General features: G+C 42.8%; 1 protein-coding gene across 1 annotated transcript in view; it reads right to left on the bottom strand.

The window, feature by feature from the left end:
• Nucleotides 1–308: 308 nt before the first annotated feature.
• CHD7 (chromodomain helicase DNA binding protein 7) overlaps nucleotides 309–21,694 on the bottom strand; it is a 504,651-nt gene continuing 483,265 nt past the window's right edge. The window contains 3 exon segments of the mRNA XM_030214843.1: nucleotides 309–1,979; nucleotides 3,250–3,354; nucleotides 3,524–3,664. Coding sequence (XP_030070703.1) covers nucleotides 1,071–1,979; nucleotides 3,250–3,354; nucleotides 3,524–3,664 — 1,155 coding nt within the window. The 3' untranslated portion in view covers nucleotides 309–1,070.

Genomic DNA, 21,694 nt, shown 5'->3' with positions numbered 1-21,694 from the left:
CATACAAAAGCCATAATACTGTATTTGCTTCTATTGTGAATACAAAATATAAAGGAGTGAACACCAGGCGTGAATTTGGTCTCTCTAGACACACCTACATTTCTCTAATTACATCACTGCATATCATGGGTCACTTTTATTAAAAGCATCATTACTACAGTTGTCAGCAATTTACATATTATCTTACATGATAGCAGTTTCCAAAAGAAAAAAAAAATAGAGACATCACAAAAAAATTACATTTACAAAGTCATGTGTGTAAACTTCAAAGGTTAGTTTAGAGTTGAGGTAATGCTGTTTAGCTTTGTGGCTAAAGTAACAAAGTCCTTTAATTTAAAAAAAAAAAAAAAAAAAGGTACCTGATTTATTTTTAATTTTTGTTTCCACCAGTGCATTACAAGATGAGACAATGAAACTGTAGGGTTTTTATCATTCTGTAACAAACTTAGCAGTGGGTTAAATTTTTTTTTTTAAAAAAGGTACTCTTCACATTCAACAGCTGCCTTATTATTGCTGTGTCTCGGAATGGAGACATTCACACTATCATGGAGAGATTGTCAGTGTGTGTACGTAGGTGGGTGCGTGCACGTGTATACAGTAAAAAAAAAACGAGCACGTGTGATATGTACTGTAAAAATTTCATCTTGACCTTCACAGCAAACAAAGAAAAACAAATTAAATATATAACTTCATACTTCCTTTCAGCAGCATTTTTCTTCTATTTGCGCCACTTGATTATATGATTATGAATTGCTGCTTTTAATACCAATGGTACCAAATGAAAAACAAAACAAAAACAGCAGCGCATTATGCAAAATTACCTTAAAAAGACATGATCAGCTCCCAGATTTCATCTCTCCCAGGGATAATAAATAATGCACTGCACAATACTTAATGACCAAGATACCTTTTGACACATTTGTATAACATGACTTGGACTTTTTTTTTTCCTTTTTTTGCTACACTATGTTACAGAACAGCTTATAAAAACTAGGTATTGACATTTACTGTGAGTGTAAACAGTAGGACTACCACTTGTCAAAAGTTTAAAACACTTCAACTGTAACTGGTTATTCATCATTTTCATTGTTGTCTATTTCATCCCCCCCATTGAGCGAGTCTAATTCTTCACCCTGTGCTATTTCATCTTCTAAAATAGATGAATCCGCAGTTTTATCAAGGCTCTCCTCTGCATCACTGCCTTCCATAATCTCTTCCTCCTTGAGGGAGGATCGTTCAGTTTTGTCAGCAACCTTCTCTTCACCGGAGCCCATTGCATTCTGAAGTCCTGCTAGTGCCGGGAAACCAGGCAGTGTCAATCCTCCTAGTCCTGGAGGTAGAAACATGGATGGGTAGAACAGGCCTGGAGCCATTGTGGACAGTAGGAAAGGATTGAAGGCCAGAGGGTTTGTGGGCAATCCAGTTGCAGCAGTAGCAGCACCAATAGATCCATTTGCAGAGTCAGTAGCAGAAACAGTGTCTGTGCTTTGCTCAGAGTCTTTAGTCTCATTCTCATTTCTCTTCTCTTCCAATTTTGAAGTGCCATCTTCAGTTTCTCCTTGGCTGGAAGCTGTAGTGGCATTTCCAGCAGCAGCTGTCAGTGGGTTATTTAACAAACTACCTAGTCCAAACATGTTGGGCAATCCTGCCATACCTGGCAGCATAAGAGGCAGCATGGCAGCAGGATTTTTAGAATCGCCTCCAGCAGCAGCTGTTGTAAGTCCGGGAGAGAAGCCCATGAGACCTGCGAGCTGCAAAGATTGCAGATTCTGGAGATTTTGAAGGCTTGCAAGATCCATTCCAGCAAATAAGCTGTTCATTAGTAGTGGATTGATTCCTGAAGTGGAGGCAGCAGCGGCAGCTGCTGCAGCTGCTTTGGCAATTTCACTTTTTGGCCTTCTTCCTCTCCTGCTTGCACCTTCCTCTCTCACAACTGGTCCTGTGAGAAGGCGGTCAAACATGGACTCAGGAACAAAACCCTGTTCATAAGGAAACAACATTTACTATACTGCAAATCCAGTATTTCATTTACCAAGCATTGTCTATTACATAATTCAGTGCATTAGAGCTTTAGATAATAGAAGCATGAACCAAAAGAAACAGAACTACTTGTTTTTGCTGGCAAGCTAAAAGTAAATTCACCATTTATTCTTATCCATTCTCAGCAATAATGTTACAGTAATTACAGCTCAAACTGAATTAGACTTGTAAAGAAGTGTTTGTTGCTGCAATTGCAGGGTTAAGTGCAGTGGGAGAGGGATATAAATTAGGAAGAATCCTAAGTAGTTCTGAAAGAAAGTTCAATGCATACAGGCCTCATAAAAGTTGGTCCTGTCTGAACTTGAAGGTCAAAAGGAGGAGGAAACTGCCCAAAACAAGATGCTTAATACCCGCTAATTTCTGCTGACGTGCATCTTATACCACTGCTGGGATGGATAAAATCATACTAAATTCTGGTGATTTTCTTGTAAAAATGTAATTTGTTGATTATTGCAATGGTTTTGTAGGATTTCTTTTAACCTTTCCAAGTTGCTCAGATCTAGTCTATTTGGCTAGTCATAGATTTCATTTACTACTTAGTCCAATTTTATTTTTCAATAAACTACTGAATTAATTTGGTAAAATCAGTACAAGAGTTTGTACATCTTTTGATCACAAGTCTGATCAAATAGTGAAAATGGCCCTTTTCTATTCTCGGGGGGGGGGGGGGGGGGGGGGAAGCAAATGTATAAGTCCTGTATCAGTTAACCTTTCAAACATTATTGCTAGCAGTGTCAAATTGCAATCCTGGAGGGCCAAGCTTTCAGGTTTTCAGACAATGCTTAATGTGTATAATATACATTTCATTCATACAGCACCATCAATGGTATGCAAATGAATAATTAGACATCTTGAAAACCTGATTGGTGTAAACCACTTCAGGGCCACTTTGCTTGGTCATTATAGTCCCACTGTAATAGTATTTGCTCTTCTGGACAGTAGGCATATCTCTTGAGTGACAATCTCAGCCTCAGGTACTCAGAGAAGCACAAATCAAGCTTGCAACTGAACACTTGCACTGCCGTGAGACTGGTGTCAAACACTGAATAAGTGGCCTAGACAGCTTTGTGAAGTTACAAGGTTAAACTTCCCAAGGCTGACAGATGGTAAATCTGTCCTTAAGTACAAGGAAGCGATGTCCAGTGTTTAAAGGCTTGTTCTTATGAAGATGAAAAAAAAAAATGTCTTAATTCCTGCCACACAACTTACAGATTGCTTCACAATATCTGTCCAATCTGGAGCAACAGCAAATTCAGGATTTTCCTCCAGCCATCTTGGAAGGTCCTTCATTGGAGGAGCCATAGCTCCCCCCATCTAATGAAAAAAACACAATAACCCTCAACACAGATCATAAAAATAACAGAAATCTTAATCATTAAAAATAAATTAGAAAATCAACATTTCCACGGTTAGGTGTCCTTTTGAAAGGTGATAAATGCTATAGTTTACAAATGCAAGCAGAAGTGATAATAACGAATGCTACCTTCTTTCCGTTTCTTTTATTTACAACCGGCACCCTCTCCTCACCAGTCAGGGTGTTAATATCCAGTTTATTAGGATTTCGACATCTATGTCGTTTCTGCTTCGGCTTCTGAAATGGGGAGAACAGCACATCCGCACTCTTCTATAAAAGAAAGTAAGAAGGCTATCATTTGTCAACCATTCAAGGCAGGCAGGATCCACACCAAGCGTTGTAAACAGGTCACTGTCAAACTCAGTCCAACTGTATTCACCTGATATGGTGATCCTTTCAGAGGCAGCTCAAACTGCTTATCATATGACCCTATGGCAGTGATGTATGGCAATGATGTAGCCACAGGGGGGTGGGCTTGGGGGTCTCCTCAACACTGTGGCATCCAATACATCGCTGGCAGGGGTGCTCAAGCCCCAGAAAGAGTTTCCTTGCCAGAGCCCTGCCTATACTACCTGAGCAGAAGAAAGTCAGCAGGGTGGCTCTAGTAGCTGATACTGGTACTTGAATGCATGCTCAGTTCACATACTTGAACTGAGCATGCGCAGAAGTGCTGGTGTTGGAGGGTGAAGCATCCTGCCTGCCTGCCTCACTGATAGCAGGGGAAGGCTCTGGCGGGTGGTGACAAAACTTCATTTGGCAGGGCTTGAGCATCCCCATCAGCAAAGGTATGATATATTTGGGGGAGGAGGGGGAATGCAGCAACAGCAGCAAAGGCGGCAGTGGGGGGACTGAGGAGAAATGTTTGGCCTCCCAGTTCACCCCCACCCCCCAATCAACTTCTGGGTATGCCCCTGCCCTATAGTATAACAGCTGCTCATCAGTGCTTCCAGTTTATTTCTCAGTACATAATTTTATTTTTTGTTTCTTGTTTTAAAAAAAATCAAATATAATATTGCAAGTATATTATCAGTGACCAATGTACAAAGTAGGGCTGTACCAAATATTCGTATTTACTTGAATAATGATTTAAACTTGAATATGAATAATCTTGTGCACTACTATGCTAAATCCTATTAGAAAAAAAAACACTTGATCTCTGATTTTACATTGCTTTTTTAAAATTATTTATGTTAAAGCTCAATGCCCATGATTCCTATTTGGCTAAATAATATTTTTCGTTATTCGTATTTGGACAAATAGTAAAATGTGCTATTTGGTACAGTTCTAAAACAGTGTTTCCCCCAACTTCTTCAAGCCAAGTACCCCCTAAGTCAAACAAATTTCAAACTATTCTTGAGCTCTAAGCAGCAGAGATTTTGAAATTGACATTTTATTGTTAAACTGTTAATTAACTAGGCAACCAACATACATAAGAAATACAGGTTACAGCAACTGGCATACAGACCAAGACACAGTTGGCATGATCCGTTATATTTCACACTCATATAAACTGTTTGGCCCCTTCACAGGTGGTGTGTTATTCTTACAAACTGAGTAAAAATGAACAATGACACTTAGAGGGGGCCTATTTATAAGAACAGGAGAAAAGGTTCTCCGCGAAAATTGCCAATAGTGACCAATTCAGTTTCATTTCTCTGGCAAAATGAAACATTGAATCTGATTGGTCACTATGGCCAAGAACTCTACTTTTGTAAAGGACTATTTTTTTTTTTTAATTTGATATTTGGCTCCAATGAACTAAAGCAGCTTACTATGCACATACCAAATGTAAAATAAAAATAAATAGCACATAGCAATGACACAGAAGAAACTATCTTCAGAACATACAAGGAATGCAACCATAGTCGATTAAAATGAAAGAGTGAAACATGGTGAAATATAGGCACACGTTTGTTTTTGCAGTTTTAATAGGATATATGAGCTTTTTGGATGAAATAAGCATTCTGAATCTTAGTTTCAGTGTACTGATTTCCACAGTCAGGTCACTTTCTAGATAGAAGTGGTTTGTCATTTTACATTTGTAAACTATTTATTTGGATTTTACACACCTTTTCAGTAATAGCTCAAGGTGAGTTACATTCAGGTACACTGGTTATTTACCTGTCCCTGAAGGGCTCACAATCTAAGTTGGTACCTGAGGCAATGGAGGGTTAAATGACTTGCCCAAGAGCAAGGAGCAGCAGTGGGATTTGAACTAGCCACCTCTGGATGTCAAGCCCGGTGCTCTAACCACTAGGCCACTCCTCCACTATTACATGAGAGAAGTTGGTTTTACATAAGCATATTGAAGCAAAAGGAAGCAGCTCTGTAAGGGCCATTTTTGTTAGCTGTGGGTATTCCCTTTTCTGCATCTGTCAACATCACAATATTTCCCAGGCCCTCATTTTGCAGTGTTTCAGTGCGACAGAGGGAAGGTCCCAGAGTGGTCAGAGTCAGCAATTGAATAAAAGCGGAAAATGTTCCAATATGATGCCTACAACTCCATACAGGTCTGCAGCCAGTCTGTTCCACCCCCCCCCCCCACCCGTCACATCCTATCTGCCCTTGGCCAGTCTGCCCTCTCTTTCTCTCACACACATCCCACCTGCCCATCCCCTCCCTTTCTCAAAGAACTTGTTGATTTTGCTGTTTCATGAGATTTGGAGTTACAAGATCAACAGGCTCTTCTTGCACCTCAACACATCAGTTACTGCAAAATATCTAAAGCCCTGACAAATTAAACTATATTACAGTTTTGACACCACCTCAGTAAGGCCAACACACAATCCCCTCCACTGCAAAACACTTATGCATAAACTTGTGCAAAAAAGAGTTGGAACTTTACCATACCATAAGAGAACTCCCAGGACTCAAAGAGCAATAACTTTATGTGTTGCGGGGGGGTGGGGGGGGGGGATCAAACTCTATTACACCAGTTCCTAAAACATTACACCACCATCTAGAGAGAAAACAGAACAAATGGGACTGCTATAAGATCTGACCAAACTGAGTTCTATTTACCAATTGTTAGATTGTCACCAGTATGTATATTGTCAAATTACTCTTAGCAATATACTCCCTATCACTGCTTCATCTATCACTTTCTACCCTACTCTCAGATAATATCATACCCATCATAGTGAATCACCAGAGACTGTTCAAACACTTCACATCTCACCAAATTAACAACCACCATACTAAAGGTACAGTACCTACACATGGTCGTTACCACCAAAATGTTATGAAAAGTCAACTAAGTAGGGCACGACAACTTAAGAGAATTCATACTTAGCCTTTTATATTAGCCTCATACCACAATATTCAAGTAGGTTACATTAATGCCAGATCTGTATTAAATAAAACAATAATGGATTGGATCACTTCTGAAAACCTTGACCTACTCTTTATCAATGAAACCTGAACCCATAATCAGAAAGACCCCATAATCCTTGACCTTTGTCCTTCTGGATATAAAATTACTCAATTTATCACTTCCATTTCACCATTGAAATCATTGCTGAGTCCATAGCATCCCAATTAGAAATTGCCTCAATCAGAATTCATAATAAATACCTGGTCGATCAGGGTTTTATTGATTTTAGTTCAAACAATTTTAATTTATGTTTTATGATGCTATATGCTACTTTGGACTTATATCAAAAATGGGAAAGCAACTATTTTAAGTAAGCATAAAAACAAATACCTACGAGGCCCTTTTACTAAGCTGTGGTAAGTGCTAGCACATTCTTACCACAACTTAAAAATGGCTTACTATGGGATGTCCTCAGGTGTCCTGTGGTACGTTCCATAACTTTTTGTTGGAGGGGTGTGTCTGGGGAGCGAAGAGCAGGTGTTCCTGCGCTACTCATTGCAGCTACATTCTGCACTTGCTGGGTTATTTATTTGGATTTTGCTCACACCTTTTTCAGTAGTAGCTCAAGGTGAGTTACATTCACAGCTACATTCAGGTACATTGGGTATTTTGCTGCCCCCCCCCCCCCCCCCCCCCGGAGGGCTCACAATCTAATTTTGTACCCGAGGCAATGGAGTGTTAAGTGATTTGCCCAAGATCACAAGGAGCAGCAGTGGGATTTGAACTGGCCACCTCTGGATATCAAGACTGGTGTTTTAAGCACTAGGCTATTCCTCCACAGGATTAGCGTGCAAGCCCTTACCACCTATAAAATAAGTGTCAGTAAGTGCACATGCACTAATTTATTTATTTATTTTTTTAATGGCAATGCTAATGGCGTTAAAATTGCCTTAGCACATGGGAAAGAGCTGTGCAAGGGCACATAAAAGCCACTTTTTCACCACAGCTTAGTAAAAGGACTAACAGCTACTGTATTATTTTAAAGGAGCAAAACATAGCAGTCTTATTAATTTGGTCATCCATCAGTAAAAACCAAGTAAGCACATTTCTTTCTTGGAATCCAAGGATACAATTTGAAACATTCAAAGAAAACAACATACACAGCCCAACGTAAGCAAGCTTTTAAACAAGGAAATGTAATATTATATTTTAGTGCAATTTTCTCAAAATTACAGCCTGCACATATTTTCCCTGGCCCAACTGGTGCCCCTGGATTCGTAGTTACCTGCAGCTTGATACATGAATTGGTGGCTTCTTCCAGTATGCAAGTGATGTCATGAAGTAGTATCATAGATGAGGGCACCTAAGGAGCCTCCTAATGACATCTGTGCACTGGAAGCAGCTCAGCAGTTACAGCACCATTAATCTTTGTGATGCAATCAGAGCTTGAAGAGTAGTGCAGCTGGAAGCATGCTGCTTTTGGTGTAAGGAAAAGTGCTATGGGTGCTGCAAAAGCTGAAGAACTGCCAAACAGGTGAGGTGAGGGGGATGGGAAAGGAAAGAAAAGAAAAGAGGTACACTTGGCAGGAAGGAATTCATAAAGTACAGCGGGCTTGTCGGAAAAGTATACAACTTTGACTGCACACATGTAAAAATATAACAAAGCACTGGGGCTAAAATAGAAAGGTGAAAGATATGCCAGAAATGCCACTGTTGCTTTCACATGAGCTGCACAGCTGCTCTTTATCCCTCCACTCCCCCAATCCCCAAACAGCAGGAAAAATTACTTTTCTATTTAGAGTAATATTTTGAATATTCCCAAGAAATGTACCACATTTTTGTCCTTCTGACATGAAATCTCAGTTCATTCAACTTTTGACAACCTGCCACTTTCAAAGGATTTGGTTTCTTATTGTTCCATCCAGAAGAAAAGCCAAAGAGAACAGAGAATGTGTATGCCAGGAGTGCATAAGAACAGAAGGCAGGGAAGGAGAGAGAGAGAGTGTGAGCTTGCCGGGAGGGGTGGCGGGCGAGAAGAGAGAAATCTTATGACTCCCCTTTCCCTGGCTCAACAATCCCCTTGGCTCCTTTCAGTGATCTGAAAGGTACAATGTAGCCCTTAGTTCTGAAAGTTTGGGAATGCCTGTTTCAGCACCTACAACAGAAATGTTCAACCTTTTTCATCTCAGGCACACTTACACAGTGCTAAAATTGTCAAGGCACAACCCCACACACAGTCAAGCATTTTTACCCCTTCCCCACAGCCCCAGTCCACCCCCACATATGGTCCAATATTTTACCTTCTTCCCTCCCTTCCCAACCTCTCCCCGCACATGGTCCAGCATTTTACTCTACACTATTAAAATGTTTTATTATGTATTGTGTTGATATTGTAAGCAGTATACTATGCCATACTTTTATTTGAATATTTTTACTGCTGTAATTGTCTATTGCTTATGTTTGATTTATTCCTACTGTACACTGCCTTGAATGAATTCCTTCAAAAAGGCAGTAAATAAATAATAAAATTTACCTTTTCCCACTCCTCACAAACAGTCTAGCATTTACCCTCTCTTCCCCTCACCCCCACAAATAGTCCAGCATCTTTCCCTCCTGTCCCCCATCCAGCCATCTCCCCTGGTCTCTTGACTCCTCCTCACCCCTTTGTACCTTTACAAAGTTTTCATGCTTCTAGCAGTGGGCAGCAGTGAGCAGCAATTCACATAGTCTGCTCGCACCAACCCCAGAGCCCCTTCTCTAATGCTTACTGCCTATGCAGAAGCAGGAAGTTACACATAGGCGTAGATTGACTGTTCCATTTGGGGTGGCAAAATGTGGGCAGTGACATTATCATATTCATCCACGTATACACATCTCATACATATTCATTTGTGGTTATCTCAAAAAATAGACTGGATAGGAACCCAGTTTATTTTAGAGTGAAAGTTTTTTCACTGAAATGAGCAAGCCCCAAGGGAAGTTTGTCTCATGGTGCCCCCACTCAAATCCCCATGAATTATCAAGGGCAGAGCACAGTATCCCTCTCCCCTGCCCTAGATCATCACTACACCTCCTTCTGGGAAAACAGAAAAGTTGGACAGTTACAAATCCATAGGCGTAAATATATCCTAGCAAAACACACCACCACCGCCCTTCCATCTCCCCTCAACAGCATAAAGGGGTCGGGGATCCCTCCACTTATACCTCCCCCACCCCTCTCTCTCTCTCACACACACACACACATACACACACACAAGGCAATTCTATAACACAGCACCTATATTTAGGTACCTGATAGGAGCCTATTCTGTGAAGTACTGGCTCCTATCAGGTACCTAAATATAGGTGTCCTGTTACAGAAATGCCCTTAAAATATCCCTTCCAAATCCTCTTTTCTCCCTGAAGATTTTGCACAACAGTTTCCCCATTTTCATTGCTCCTCATGCTGACCTCCACTTTCATCCTCCAATCCATCATAGGCAGTCAATGACTCAACTGTTTGGGGAGGCTCAGATGGGTGGGACTAAGGTGGAGGTGGTGGGGGAACTCCTACATCAACAGTAAAGGTACAATGGGGGAATTTTTGAATACATCAAAGAAGGAAGGGCCCCTTTAATGTCTCTCTATTTGCAGTATTCTGGTAATATATGCAGGTACTTTAACACTTGGCTAGCAATCAGTTCTAGCTCCCCAGTCCAGAATCCTCTTGTTGGCCGTGTGAACAATAATATTCGGCAGCACTGTAACAGAAATCCTGTAATTTGCCTAGTAATTTACCAAATAGCTACCAGGCTTCAGATCTGCCAACCTTTAGTTCATTGTTGGATTACCAAACATGTTTGGAATAAGTATCATTTGTAATAGCTGTACCTAATGGTTAGAGCAGCAGGCTGCCAGCCAGGGAAGCCAGAGTTCAAATTCCACTGCTGGTCCTTGATTTATTGGACAAGTCACTTAACACTCCATTGCCCCAGGTACATACTTGGACTGCAAGCCCTCCAGGAAAAGGAAATATCTACTGTACCTGAATGTAACTTGCCTTGAGCAACTATGGAGAATGGCATAATCTAAATTCAAATCTAAAATCCACTATCAGACCATATTTTAAAATAATACAAAACCCTACAAATGTCACTAATTTCCAGCAGTCTCGCAAGGGTCTACCTATGAAAAAGCTGCACCATAAAAAGGGCCTACCTAAGAAAAGCTGCACTAGAACATCAATACACCTATTAGAAAACTAAACGAGCCAGATTAGTACAGATTGATCCTGTATAGGCACTAAATGCTAGCAGAATACCTGGTCTCTTCCACACACACAGAATGCAGATAAACCCTCATCAAATATAGAATATGTAACTACAGACTAAAAACCAAAATATGTAGACAAAAATTAAACTTATCTTCCAAGCAGCCAGACTTTGTACACAATACACCAGAAAAACAGTAGTGTGTTGCCTCATATTGTGCAAAATAAAGATTGCAGGTGTAAATTTCAAAACCTAACATGTTCTATATACATTACAAATTAAGGGGTCCATTTATGAAGGTGCCCTAATAGATTTAGCACATGCTAAATGCCAAGATGACCAATTTATATCTATGGACTTCTTAGCATTTAGCACACGCTATTAGTGCGTGCTAAATCTATTAGCGCACCTTAGTAAAAGGACTCCTAAAGCGTGGTATGCTGTCCTAATGAGAAGAAGGTGGTTTAGGCTTTTGAAAGCTAACTGAAAAATGTATTCACTTAGTCCAATAGAAAACCATCACCTTAGTTTCCACTTTGCACTGATCGTAATATGCTAGTTTTTAAATTAAAAATAAAATTATTTTTTCTACCTGGTCATTTCATGTTTCTAATTGTGTTGATTTCAGTCTCTGGTTTCTGCTCTCTTGCAAGAGTTTCCTTACATTTGTCATTTTTCCCTCTCCTCCTTCACTTCCTTCATTACATCCATCTCCAGCATTGATATTTTCCTTCCAGTTTCTTCCATTTATTTTTCTGCCTCTCTATCCAGATTTCATTATTACTAACTAAGTCTTCAATTTCCCTCTTTTTACTGCATCTACCTACAAGTTTCTGTCTCTTTCCCTCACCCTGGCTCCCTTCCTCATATTCCCCCGACTTACACTAAAACTTTGTCCTCTCCTCCTTCCATCCTCTCTCTCCCTATTCCATCCTGCATTTCCTTCCATCCCATCTAATGTCTCCTTCCTCTCTTCCCCTTTCATTCTGCAGTCTCCGCTCTCTCTCCTTCTTCCTCCTCTCACCTCCCCTTCCATCCAGCATCTCCCTCTCTCACCCCTTCTATCCTGCATCCCCCCCCCTTCACAGCATCTCCCATCTCCATCTCTCTTTCCTTTTCATCCAGTTTCCTCTTCCCCTTCCATTCAGCATCTTCCCTTCTCTCTCTCCCTTCGCAGCATCTCCTATCTCTCATTCTTTTCCATCCAGTGTCTCCCCTTCTTCCATCCAGAACCTCCCCCTTCTCCTTCGCATCTCCTACCGCTCATTCTTTTCAATCCAGTGTCTCCCCTTCCCCCAGCCTTCCCCCCTCTATCTTTGCCTTCACAGCATCTGCCATCTCATTCCCTTCCCTCCAGCACCTCCCATCTCTAATTCCTTTCCATCCAGCATCTCCCCCTCTTCTCTATCCCTTCCATTGCCTCCCCACTTCTATTCACCATCCCCCTCTCTCTATTCTCTTCCATTCCCCGTTCCATCCAGTGTCTCTCCCTTCAACCCTTCTCTGATGCAGCTATCCAGGATCTCTTCTCCCCCACCTCACCTATCCTCTCGCTCCCTCTCCCCAACCCCCCTCCTCTCACTCATTCTCTCCAACCCCCCCCCCCCCAGCAAGGATAGAGACGTGGAGGGGCATAATCAAAAGGGACGCCCAAGTTTTGCTGAGGACGTCCTCGCAAAACATCCCAGCGAAGGGGAGGGGAACCCCGTATTATCGAAACAAGATGGGCATCCATCTTTCATTTCGATAATACGGTTGGGGATGCCCAAATCTTGACATTTAGGTCGTCCCTAGACGTGGTCATTTCAGATTTTCGGCGATAATGGAAACTAAGGATGCCCATCTCAGAAACGACCAAATGCAAGCTCTTTGGTCGTGAGAGGAGCCAGCATTCATAGTGCACTGGTACCCCTGACATGCCAGGACACCAACCGGGCACCCTAGGGGGCACTGCAGTGGACTTCATAAATTGATCCCAGGTACAAAGATCCCTTACCGTATGTGCTGAGCCCCCCAAAACCCACTATCCACAACTGTACACCACTACCACAGCCCTTAATGGTGAAGGGGGCACCTAGATGTAGGTATAGTGGGTTTGTGGTGGGTTTTGGAGGGCTCACATTTACCACCACAAGTGTAACAGGTAGGGGGGATGGGCCTGGGTCCGCCTACCTGAAGTGCACTGCACCCACTAAAACTGCTCCAGGGACCTGCATACTGCTGCGATGGACCTGAGTATGGCATTTGAGGCTGGCACAAAAGATTTTTAAAGATGTCTTTTGAGGGTGGGAGGGGGTTAGTGACTACTGGGGGAGTAAGGGGAGGTCATCCTCGATTCCCTCTGGTGGCCATCTGATCAGTTCGGGCACCTTTTTTGTGCCTTGGTCGTAAGAAAAAAAGGACCAGGTAAAGCATCCAAGTGTTCATCAGGGATACCCTTTTTTTTCCCATTATGGGTAAAGGACACCCAAGTACCGCCTTCGCTACGCCTCCGACACGCCCCTGGGAACTTTGGTTGTCCCCGCGACGGAAAGCAGTTGAGAATTATGCCGATTTGGGTGAACCTGTGAGAAGGACGGCCATCTTCCGATTTGTGCTGAAAGACGGGCGTCCTTCTCTTTCGAAAATAAGCCTGATAGGCACCAAAACACTAGCTTACTAGCTTCTCCTCCTGGCTGCTGCTGTGGCGGCCTGGAGGAACCATGAGCTTCCGTCTGCTGTATCCTGCCTTTTCCTTCCCTGCTTCTTGAATCACTCTCTCCACCCCCCCCCCGCCGCCACAGCTGCAAAGCAAAATGAAAACATACACGGGGCCATAGTCCTGTGCGCACCGATGCTGGCTCTCCAGAAACAGGAACTTACATCAGGAGGCTGGGGAGGGAAACCGGCAGCTGCACACGCAGGACTATGGCCCCACACGTTTTCATTTTGCTTTGCAGCTGCGGGGCGTGGAGAGTGTAAGTGAGAGGCAGGGAAGGAAAGGGCACAGAAGGGAAGGGCACGGAAGTTCATGGTTCCTCCAAGCCACCAAAGCAACTGCCGGGAGAAGCTAGTAGTATGGGCAGCTCATTTGGGGGGACAATGCCCCCTAACCTTCCCCCAAACTACGCCCATGAAGTTACATCAGAGAAGGCTCCGGGGTTGGCGTGAGCAGGCTGTATGAATTGCTGCTCACAACCGCTAGAGACAAGAAAACTTTTAAAAGGTAAATGACTCAACTCCTACTGCACACCTGCGGAGAGACTGCCTCTTCAGAATTACACAAATTCACTCTCACTGATCCTGAGTGGAACTGCAAAAATCTGAAAAAACCTGTATCTTCTGAGCACAATGTCTCATGTTTCTGAAAAAAAACAAACAAACCCAAAACCTGCAGTTTCTCTAGGTGTCATTGTAGACAATAAGTTGAAAATCTTCTGCCCAGTGTGCGGTGGTGGCCAATAAAGCAAACAGAATATTAGGAATTATTAGGAGAGAGATGCAAAATAAGCCCAAAAATGTTATGCCTCCTTCGCTCCATGGTGCGACCTCACTTCGAGTACTGCATTCAATTCTGATCACCGAAGCCCCACTGTGCTCACACCCCCTCTCAAAACACACAGCTAGTCCTATATTCTCAAGGTAAATTCACTCAATGTCACTCACTCACTCTCTGTCATACACCCACATGCATCCATCTACACAGCCTGACAACCTTGCCACCAATACAAAATGCATTTTAGCACATCCCATACCACTGATTACTCCATCCAGAATTGTATGTTTGTAAATGAAGGGGAAATGTGCTATTGAGTCGTGTAAGTGTGCACTTTTTAACTTGTATTTAGGTGATGTTATAACTTGCATTCTTCAATCTACATCTAGTAGAGTTAGGTCGCCCCATTAACAACACCGCTACTTTGCAGAAAACCATTTGATGGTTACTATCTCTTTTCTGTTGAAGGCAGCCAATAATAGGCTACAAAGAGTTATTAAACCCCTTGTGTTATTTCAAAAAGTCCCTATTAGTTCAGCTCTCACTGAAAGCTCTTGCAAAGTTACACCACCTCTTAGGTAGTTTAAGAGTGAGTAACTGAGTGTCTGTAATTGGTGCATGTGCATTTTGTAATACACATGTAAAAAAAGGATGTGCCCCTGTTCCATTACCCATCCCAAGGAACACCTATGTATTTTATCACATAAGAGTAGACACTATGTTTTCTCACTGCCTATTTTTATGCACATAAATCCATGGGCAATTTTATAAACACAGAGTGTAAAGTTGCTTACCTGTAACTGATTTTTCTGTAGACAGGAGAACAAATCAGCACACAAGTGGGTACACAGGACGGAACAGTTCTCATAGAGGTTAAAACTAATATAAAGTTCTGAGCATGCACATTTCTTCACATTCCCAGCAGGCTCCTTTGTCCCCTCATTTTATAGGTCAAGTACTGCAACTATCATGGAGGTGGGAGGGATTGTGTGTCTGATTAATTCTGCTTTGTACAAAGAACATGTATTGAGCAACTTTGATTTCTCCATTGACAAGCAGAATGTAATCAGGCACACAACTGGATAAATCCCAAGTTCATTCATTGTTAAGGTGTATCCCAATCAGATGATGGAAGCAAGTTGCATAGATCAAAAAGGCAGGTTGGTTAGTGCTGCTTACTCAAATGCTTTGGTCCAGGAAGACTGTGACACGAAAGAACAAAGTGAGCATCAAGCAGCTGTTTTGAACAAATCAAGTGAAGCAGATCATCAAAAACCTATGGTAGTTACAATAGCTTTGATTTGATCAGGTTTGACCTTAATTGGTTGACTAGATACTAGTCTGCTCATAACATAAGTGGAATTTAGTGAGGGTCCACTTTGACACTGGAATGCCGAGTCTGTTGTTGTTGTTGTTGTTGGTGGTGGGGGTGTCCAAGGAAACAACCACATAGACTTTGATGGGTTCTGCACTTTTTCGGACTCTGCCAGGTACTTTTAATCTCTGGAATATAATGTGGATTGAGATGATCTTTCATGTCACTTTGGGAATTTTCAGATCATGGCAAAGGAGATGGTAAAGAATATCTCCCTTGTGTTTCAGAGTGGAGGAGTGGCCTAGTGGTTAGGGTGGTGGACTTTGGTCCTGGGGAACTGAGTTCGATTCCCACTTCAGGCACAGGCAGCTCCTCGTGACTCTGGGAAAGTCACTTAACCCTCCATTGCCCCATGTAAGCCGCATTGAGCCTGCCATGAGTGGGAAAGCGCGGGGTACAAATGTAACAAAAAAAAAATTCAAAGTTTCAAAGGGGACAAAATAGAAACTATTGGATCCCGGTAGGTACGTGTCTCCGTGCAGATGTAACTCCTATAGATCAAGAGGCCTGTACTGTGGCCTGGCCTTAATGGGTACTGCAAGTATCTTTCAGGTGTAACACATTAATGTCTTTTGTAAGAATGAATGTGGCCATTCTACCAGAAGTAGACATAGTGGTGAGGAAGACTCATTTGTCCCTTTTATTAGCATGGGAACCGATATCAAAGGCCTTACTTTTGAAGGCTAAATGGAAGGTTGCAGCACAGGGTAGGATAAACAGAGGCATATGCTACAATCAGTGAACACAATGTTTTTGCTGGATAAGTTACTGGACAAAGATGTGCTGCCCCTTCAAGTCACAGGGGAGTAGAGACTAGAGTCAGAGGAATGATCTACTTGAATGCACAGAGAATTTCTGTGCAGAAACCAAATACTCGCTCTTTCTTTACAAGTAGGAACCTCCTTTCTGCTTCATAATGGTTATGAAGTCAATATTTTTGAACTTGCAGACATTCTTCTGCAGTGCTTACATTCAACTTGATTGTGATCTGAGCCCATACAGATGAGACCTAGAATAGGTGTCAAAGTTCTGGACATTTCTTTCACACCGAGGACATAAACAAAAAACCCTGATTTGGTTTGTGCTATGCTCCATTGGAAGGTGAAAAATAAAATAAGAAAGAGTAACAACATTTTTTTTGAAGATGGCAAAAAAGAGAAACTCTTGAAAATGAGAGCTTTACTTTCACATCCATTCAACAGATTGGAAAAAAAACAAAACTGAGGGGACTGAGGAGACTGCTGCACATGCATGCTTAGAATTTTACACTACTTCTCAACTCTGCAATAGCTGTTCCATTCTGGTGCCATGTGATGGCATAACTCGCTTATGTGCAGGTGTCACGTCTGTGGCCGTGACCACCCTCAGACTTACCTTATTTCTGGGGGTCAGCTTCTTTCTGGAGTAGTTTTCCTTCTGTGTGCTGGCTGCTTCCAGCATGGCTCTAATTACTCCACTTTACTGCACCTGGGGGTGCTGCCTGAGTTAGCTCTACCTCTGTTTGCTTCTTTGTGCTGCACCTAGGTATTCTGAGTCTCTCTATGTTCTGTGTGCGCTCTGCCTGCTCCTTGGATTGTGCTCCTCTCACCCGCTGGTGGCCAGAGCCAGTGGCTCCCATAGTTTGTCTTGCTGTTCCTACCCGTTCCAGACTTTAGCCCAGTCCGGTCCAGTTCTTCCTGGCTGCTGGATTTGTCTCTCTTGTTTGTGCCTGGACAGGCTCCGTAGTTGCGTACTGATGGCTGCAGCTGCTCCTCGGGTGTTGAAGGGCTTTATTAATCACTTAGAGACTGCAGCCTTGGCCTTTGCATCGTCTAAGGTCTATGGTATGTTAAGAGTGCTCTGTGCACTGCTACCTTGTCCAGTTCAGTGTGAATTCCTAGCTTGTTACTAGTAGCTTGGGCATAGCTTTTCTTGTTGGCTTGTGTACAGCTTTACTAGTTCTCCTGTGTGTTGTGCGAGTTCCTAGCATGTGACTAGTTAGCTTGGGCATAGCTTTGCTTGTTAGCTTGTGTACAGCTTTACTAGTTCTCCTGTGTGTTGTGCGAGTTCCTAGCATGTGACTAGTTAGCTTGGGCATAGCTTTGCTTGTTAGCTTGTGTACAGCTTTACTAGTTCTCCTGTGTGTTGTGCGAGTTCCTAGCATGTGACTAGTTAGCTTGGGCATAGCTTTGCTTGTTAGCTTGTGTACAGCTTTACTAGTTCTCCTGTGTGTTGTGCGAGTTCCTAGCATGTGACTAGTTAGCTTGGGCATAGCTTTGCTTGTGTACAGCTTTACTAGTTCTCCTGTGTTTTGCTGTCAGTTTCTAGCTTGTGACTAGTTAGCTTGGGCATAGCTTTCTTGTTAGCTTGTGTACAGCTTTACTAGTTTTCTTGTGTTTAGCTTTCTGGTTTTCCCGTGTGTGTTTTCCTTTGCTTCTGGAGCTTCAGCCCTAGTCCTGTCCGCTGCCAGTACTCCTTGCTACTGGAGCTCCAGCCATAGTCTTGCTACTTGACCTGACCATTGCCTGAATCTGACTACTCTCTGCCTGCTGCCTGACCTGACTACTGCCTGAACCCTGATACTTGCTGCCTGCTGCGACTACTGCCTGAACCTGGATATTCTCTGCCTGTGGACAGACCTGACTATTGCCGGAACCCGGACATCCCCTGCCTGTCTGCCTTGCTTTCGCATAGGTGCCTGGGGGCACTGCTGTATCCTGATTCCTGTTGTTCCTGCTTGCTAGTTCCAGTTCCGGTTTTCCTGTAAGCCCTGCCGGCTGCCCAAACCTGAGGGCTCAATCCTCGGGGAATGGTGGCTAAGCGTAGGTGAAGCCTAGGTCCAGTGTGTTCCGGTCCCGTGTGTTCCAGTCCAGTGGGCTCCACTCCAGTGTGTACCAGTCCAGTGGGTGCCAGTCCAGTGCGTTCCAGTCCAGCCTTGCCTTGTCTCTGCTTTGAAGGTGACCTTGCCTGCCACTGTCGCTCCACGGTAGTGGTCCAAAGGCTCACAAACCCAGTGCTTCCAGGGAAGAAGCCTGACAGCAGGTTATACCCTGCTTGTCCATGGAGAAACATTTAGCATTCTCCAGTTGCTCATAAAAGGATTACTCCTTTACACCTCAATTTTTGTATCTAAAAGAACTATTCCTCCTCTTTGTAAAAATACCCTTGTCACTTCTGAAAATATTATATCCTGGTAGGGCACCTACCTGTCCTGCTCATCACTGAATCATGATTCACCAGGTGCAATCCCCCTCCTCTCATTGGTACTCCCTCTCATCTTGGACAAGTCATGTCACCTTTCATTGCCACAGGTAAACACAGCAACTGTAAATCTTCTGGGGCAGGGAACTATCAACTATAACTTGATTTGTATCTCACCCTGAACCTTAATTCAGAAAAAGAAGTACTTGGAAACAGCGCACCAGTGTAGACTGGCTATGAGGCAGCAGAAAGGGGGAAGCACTGCCATGCGTTACTGTTGTATGTCAGGAAATATCAAATTCAACATGTTGATTTTGATTGGAGCTAAACTAATGGAATGCCTAATTATACAGCCTTTAGTACTGTCTTTATTCCCCCTTCACGAATAAAATCTTATCAAAGCAATAATCCATTTCAGCCACAACTATCACCTGTTACTAAACAAAAATACGTTTTAATACTGTCAATAAATATATGTATATATTTTTAACTTAACAGCTTTTGAATTTTTCTATAAATACCCATTTCCTTAACAATGTAAATGATAGACTGATTCCTGCTAGCACTGGAACAGAAGCATAGAGGGAAACCAAGTATAAAGTGCAATATTCTATCAAGCCTCAGTTTGAATTTCAGTACATTTCTTATCACAAATATTCAGTGCTTTTTTTGTAGGAAAAAAGGTATTGGGTACATATACAGGGCAACCTTATAGGCAGGGGTCACTATGGCCCCACCCCTACAGTAGCCACATCCCTTTTACCAGCCATGGAGCATATAAAAAGGCATCATTCAAAATATTACACCAGTATAGGAGATGAAAAATAACTTGTGATTTTTTTTCATTATAAATAATTTCTGTAAGTTGTTACAGCTTCGGTACATCCAAAATGACACAAACCAAATTAGCACACAGACCAGGAATCTTGCCAAATCTGAAACACAATGTGCTCCTTTTACTAAGCTGCACTAACGATTCCCCTGTAGCAAATGTGACAAACCCATAGGAATTGAATGAGCTTCATTGCATTTGCCATGTACGAATCACTAGCGTGGCTTAGCAAAAGGAGCCCAATGTGCCATCAAAATCTGAGAACCTAACAAAAAGATCCCTATTCAGACACTGGCCTTGCAGTCACACATGCAGAACAGAGATGGCCCTCTTCAAATACAGGCAAAAATTAGCCTGAAATCCCAAGAAGCTAGACTCTGCATGCAGCACAATACCAGGAAAGCACAAAGAAACAAATTTCCTCCTGTACAGTGCAAAATAAGACAGAAGATGTAAATTCTCAAATTCGACATATTTCAAACACTAAAATGTTGTCTAGTGACTATTTTTCTGATCTATGAACTGACCAACTTCCGCAAAACACTGAAGACCCATCTCTTTGACAAGATATACAACAAAGATCAACACACGTGAAACTCCCCACATATATCCAGAAATGTTTAATAATGCCTTTTGTTATATTACTATCATGTATTCCATTACCATGCAACCCCAAATCCTTCTGTAATACCAAATGTCTATTCTCTTCTTATTTCCACTATGATGTATTGTAAGCCACATTGAGCCTGCAAAGAGGTGGGAAAATGTGGGATACAAATGCAATAAATAAATAAATAAATAAATAAATAAATGTTGGTCTCAGTCTCTGGTTCTTAAAGCCATTTCCAGGGCCTCCTATTTATTTCTTTACACTCCTCCACAGTCTTCCACAGTCTTGACAGGAGGTGGTATAGAGTACATTCAGCTTTTGCTTATTTTCTCCATCTATGTGCAGTTTTTTTTCCTCTCTTCCCTCCCCCTCCATCCATGTTTGGTGTTTCTCCTCTTCCCTCCCCTTCTATGCATGTCCAAAGTTTCTCCTTTCTCCCCTCCATCCATGTCTAGCGTTTCTCCTCTCCTCCTTCCCCCATGTCCAGAATTTCTTCTTGCCCCCTCCAGCATTTTTCCTCTCTTCCCTCCCCTCCATGTCCAGCATTCCTCCTCTCTTCCCTCCTCTCCATCCATGTTCAGCATTTCTTCTTACCCCTTTCCTCCATCCATGTCCAGCACTTCTCCTCTCTCCCCTCCATGTCCAGCATTTCTTCTTACTCCTCCTCTCCATCCGTGTTCAGCATTTCTTATCCCTCCCCTCCATATCCAGCATATCTCCTCTCTTCCCTCCTACCTTACCCACTTTCTCTATTTCATCACCTATTTTCCAACAATGCCCCCTCCCCCCCCCCCCAATTTCTCTTTGAATCTTCCTCCCTCTCCCTGCCTCTGAGAGTCTGGGCCTCCGGAAGTAATTAGACAGTACTAGGCCTGGCACCAGCGCTATCTTCAGCAGTGAGGAGCCTTTAAACCCATGTACTAGGGAAGGCCCTGTTGGTTCCCCCCTCTCTGACATGTATGCGTCAGAGGGGCGGTACCAACAGGGACTCCAGGACCAGATAGGCTCCAAGGCTCCTCACTGCTGAAGTTAATACTAGTGCCGGGTCTAGTACTGTCTGATTACTGCCTAGGGCCCGGACTCTTAGAGGCAACCAGCGGGAAATGGGATCAGCCATGTAGCGACATGGAACAGGTAAAAAAAGGTGCCGATACGCCATTCCAAAGCAAAAAAAGCCCTGCAAATATTGCCCCTTATCCCCTTCTGTGTTTCCTCCCCGGGTTTTAAAACAATCTAAACATCCACCCCAATGAACCTGTTCCACA

This window comes from Microcaecilia unicolor, chromosome 1, assembly GCF_901765095.1.
Source record: "Microcaecilia unicolor chromosome 1, aMicUni1.1, whole genome shotgun sequence".
Lineage (NCBI taxonomy): Eukaryota > Metazoa > Chordata > Amphibia > Gymnophiona > Siphonopidae > Microcaecilia > Microcaecilia unicolor.
Note: the sequence above shows the minus strand (reverse complement) of the source record. Positions and strands in the feature narration are given on the sequence as shown.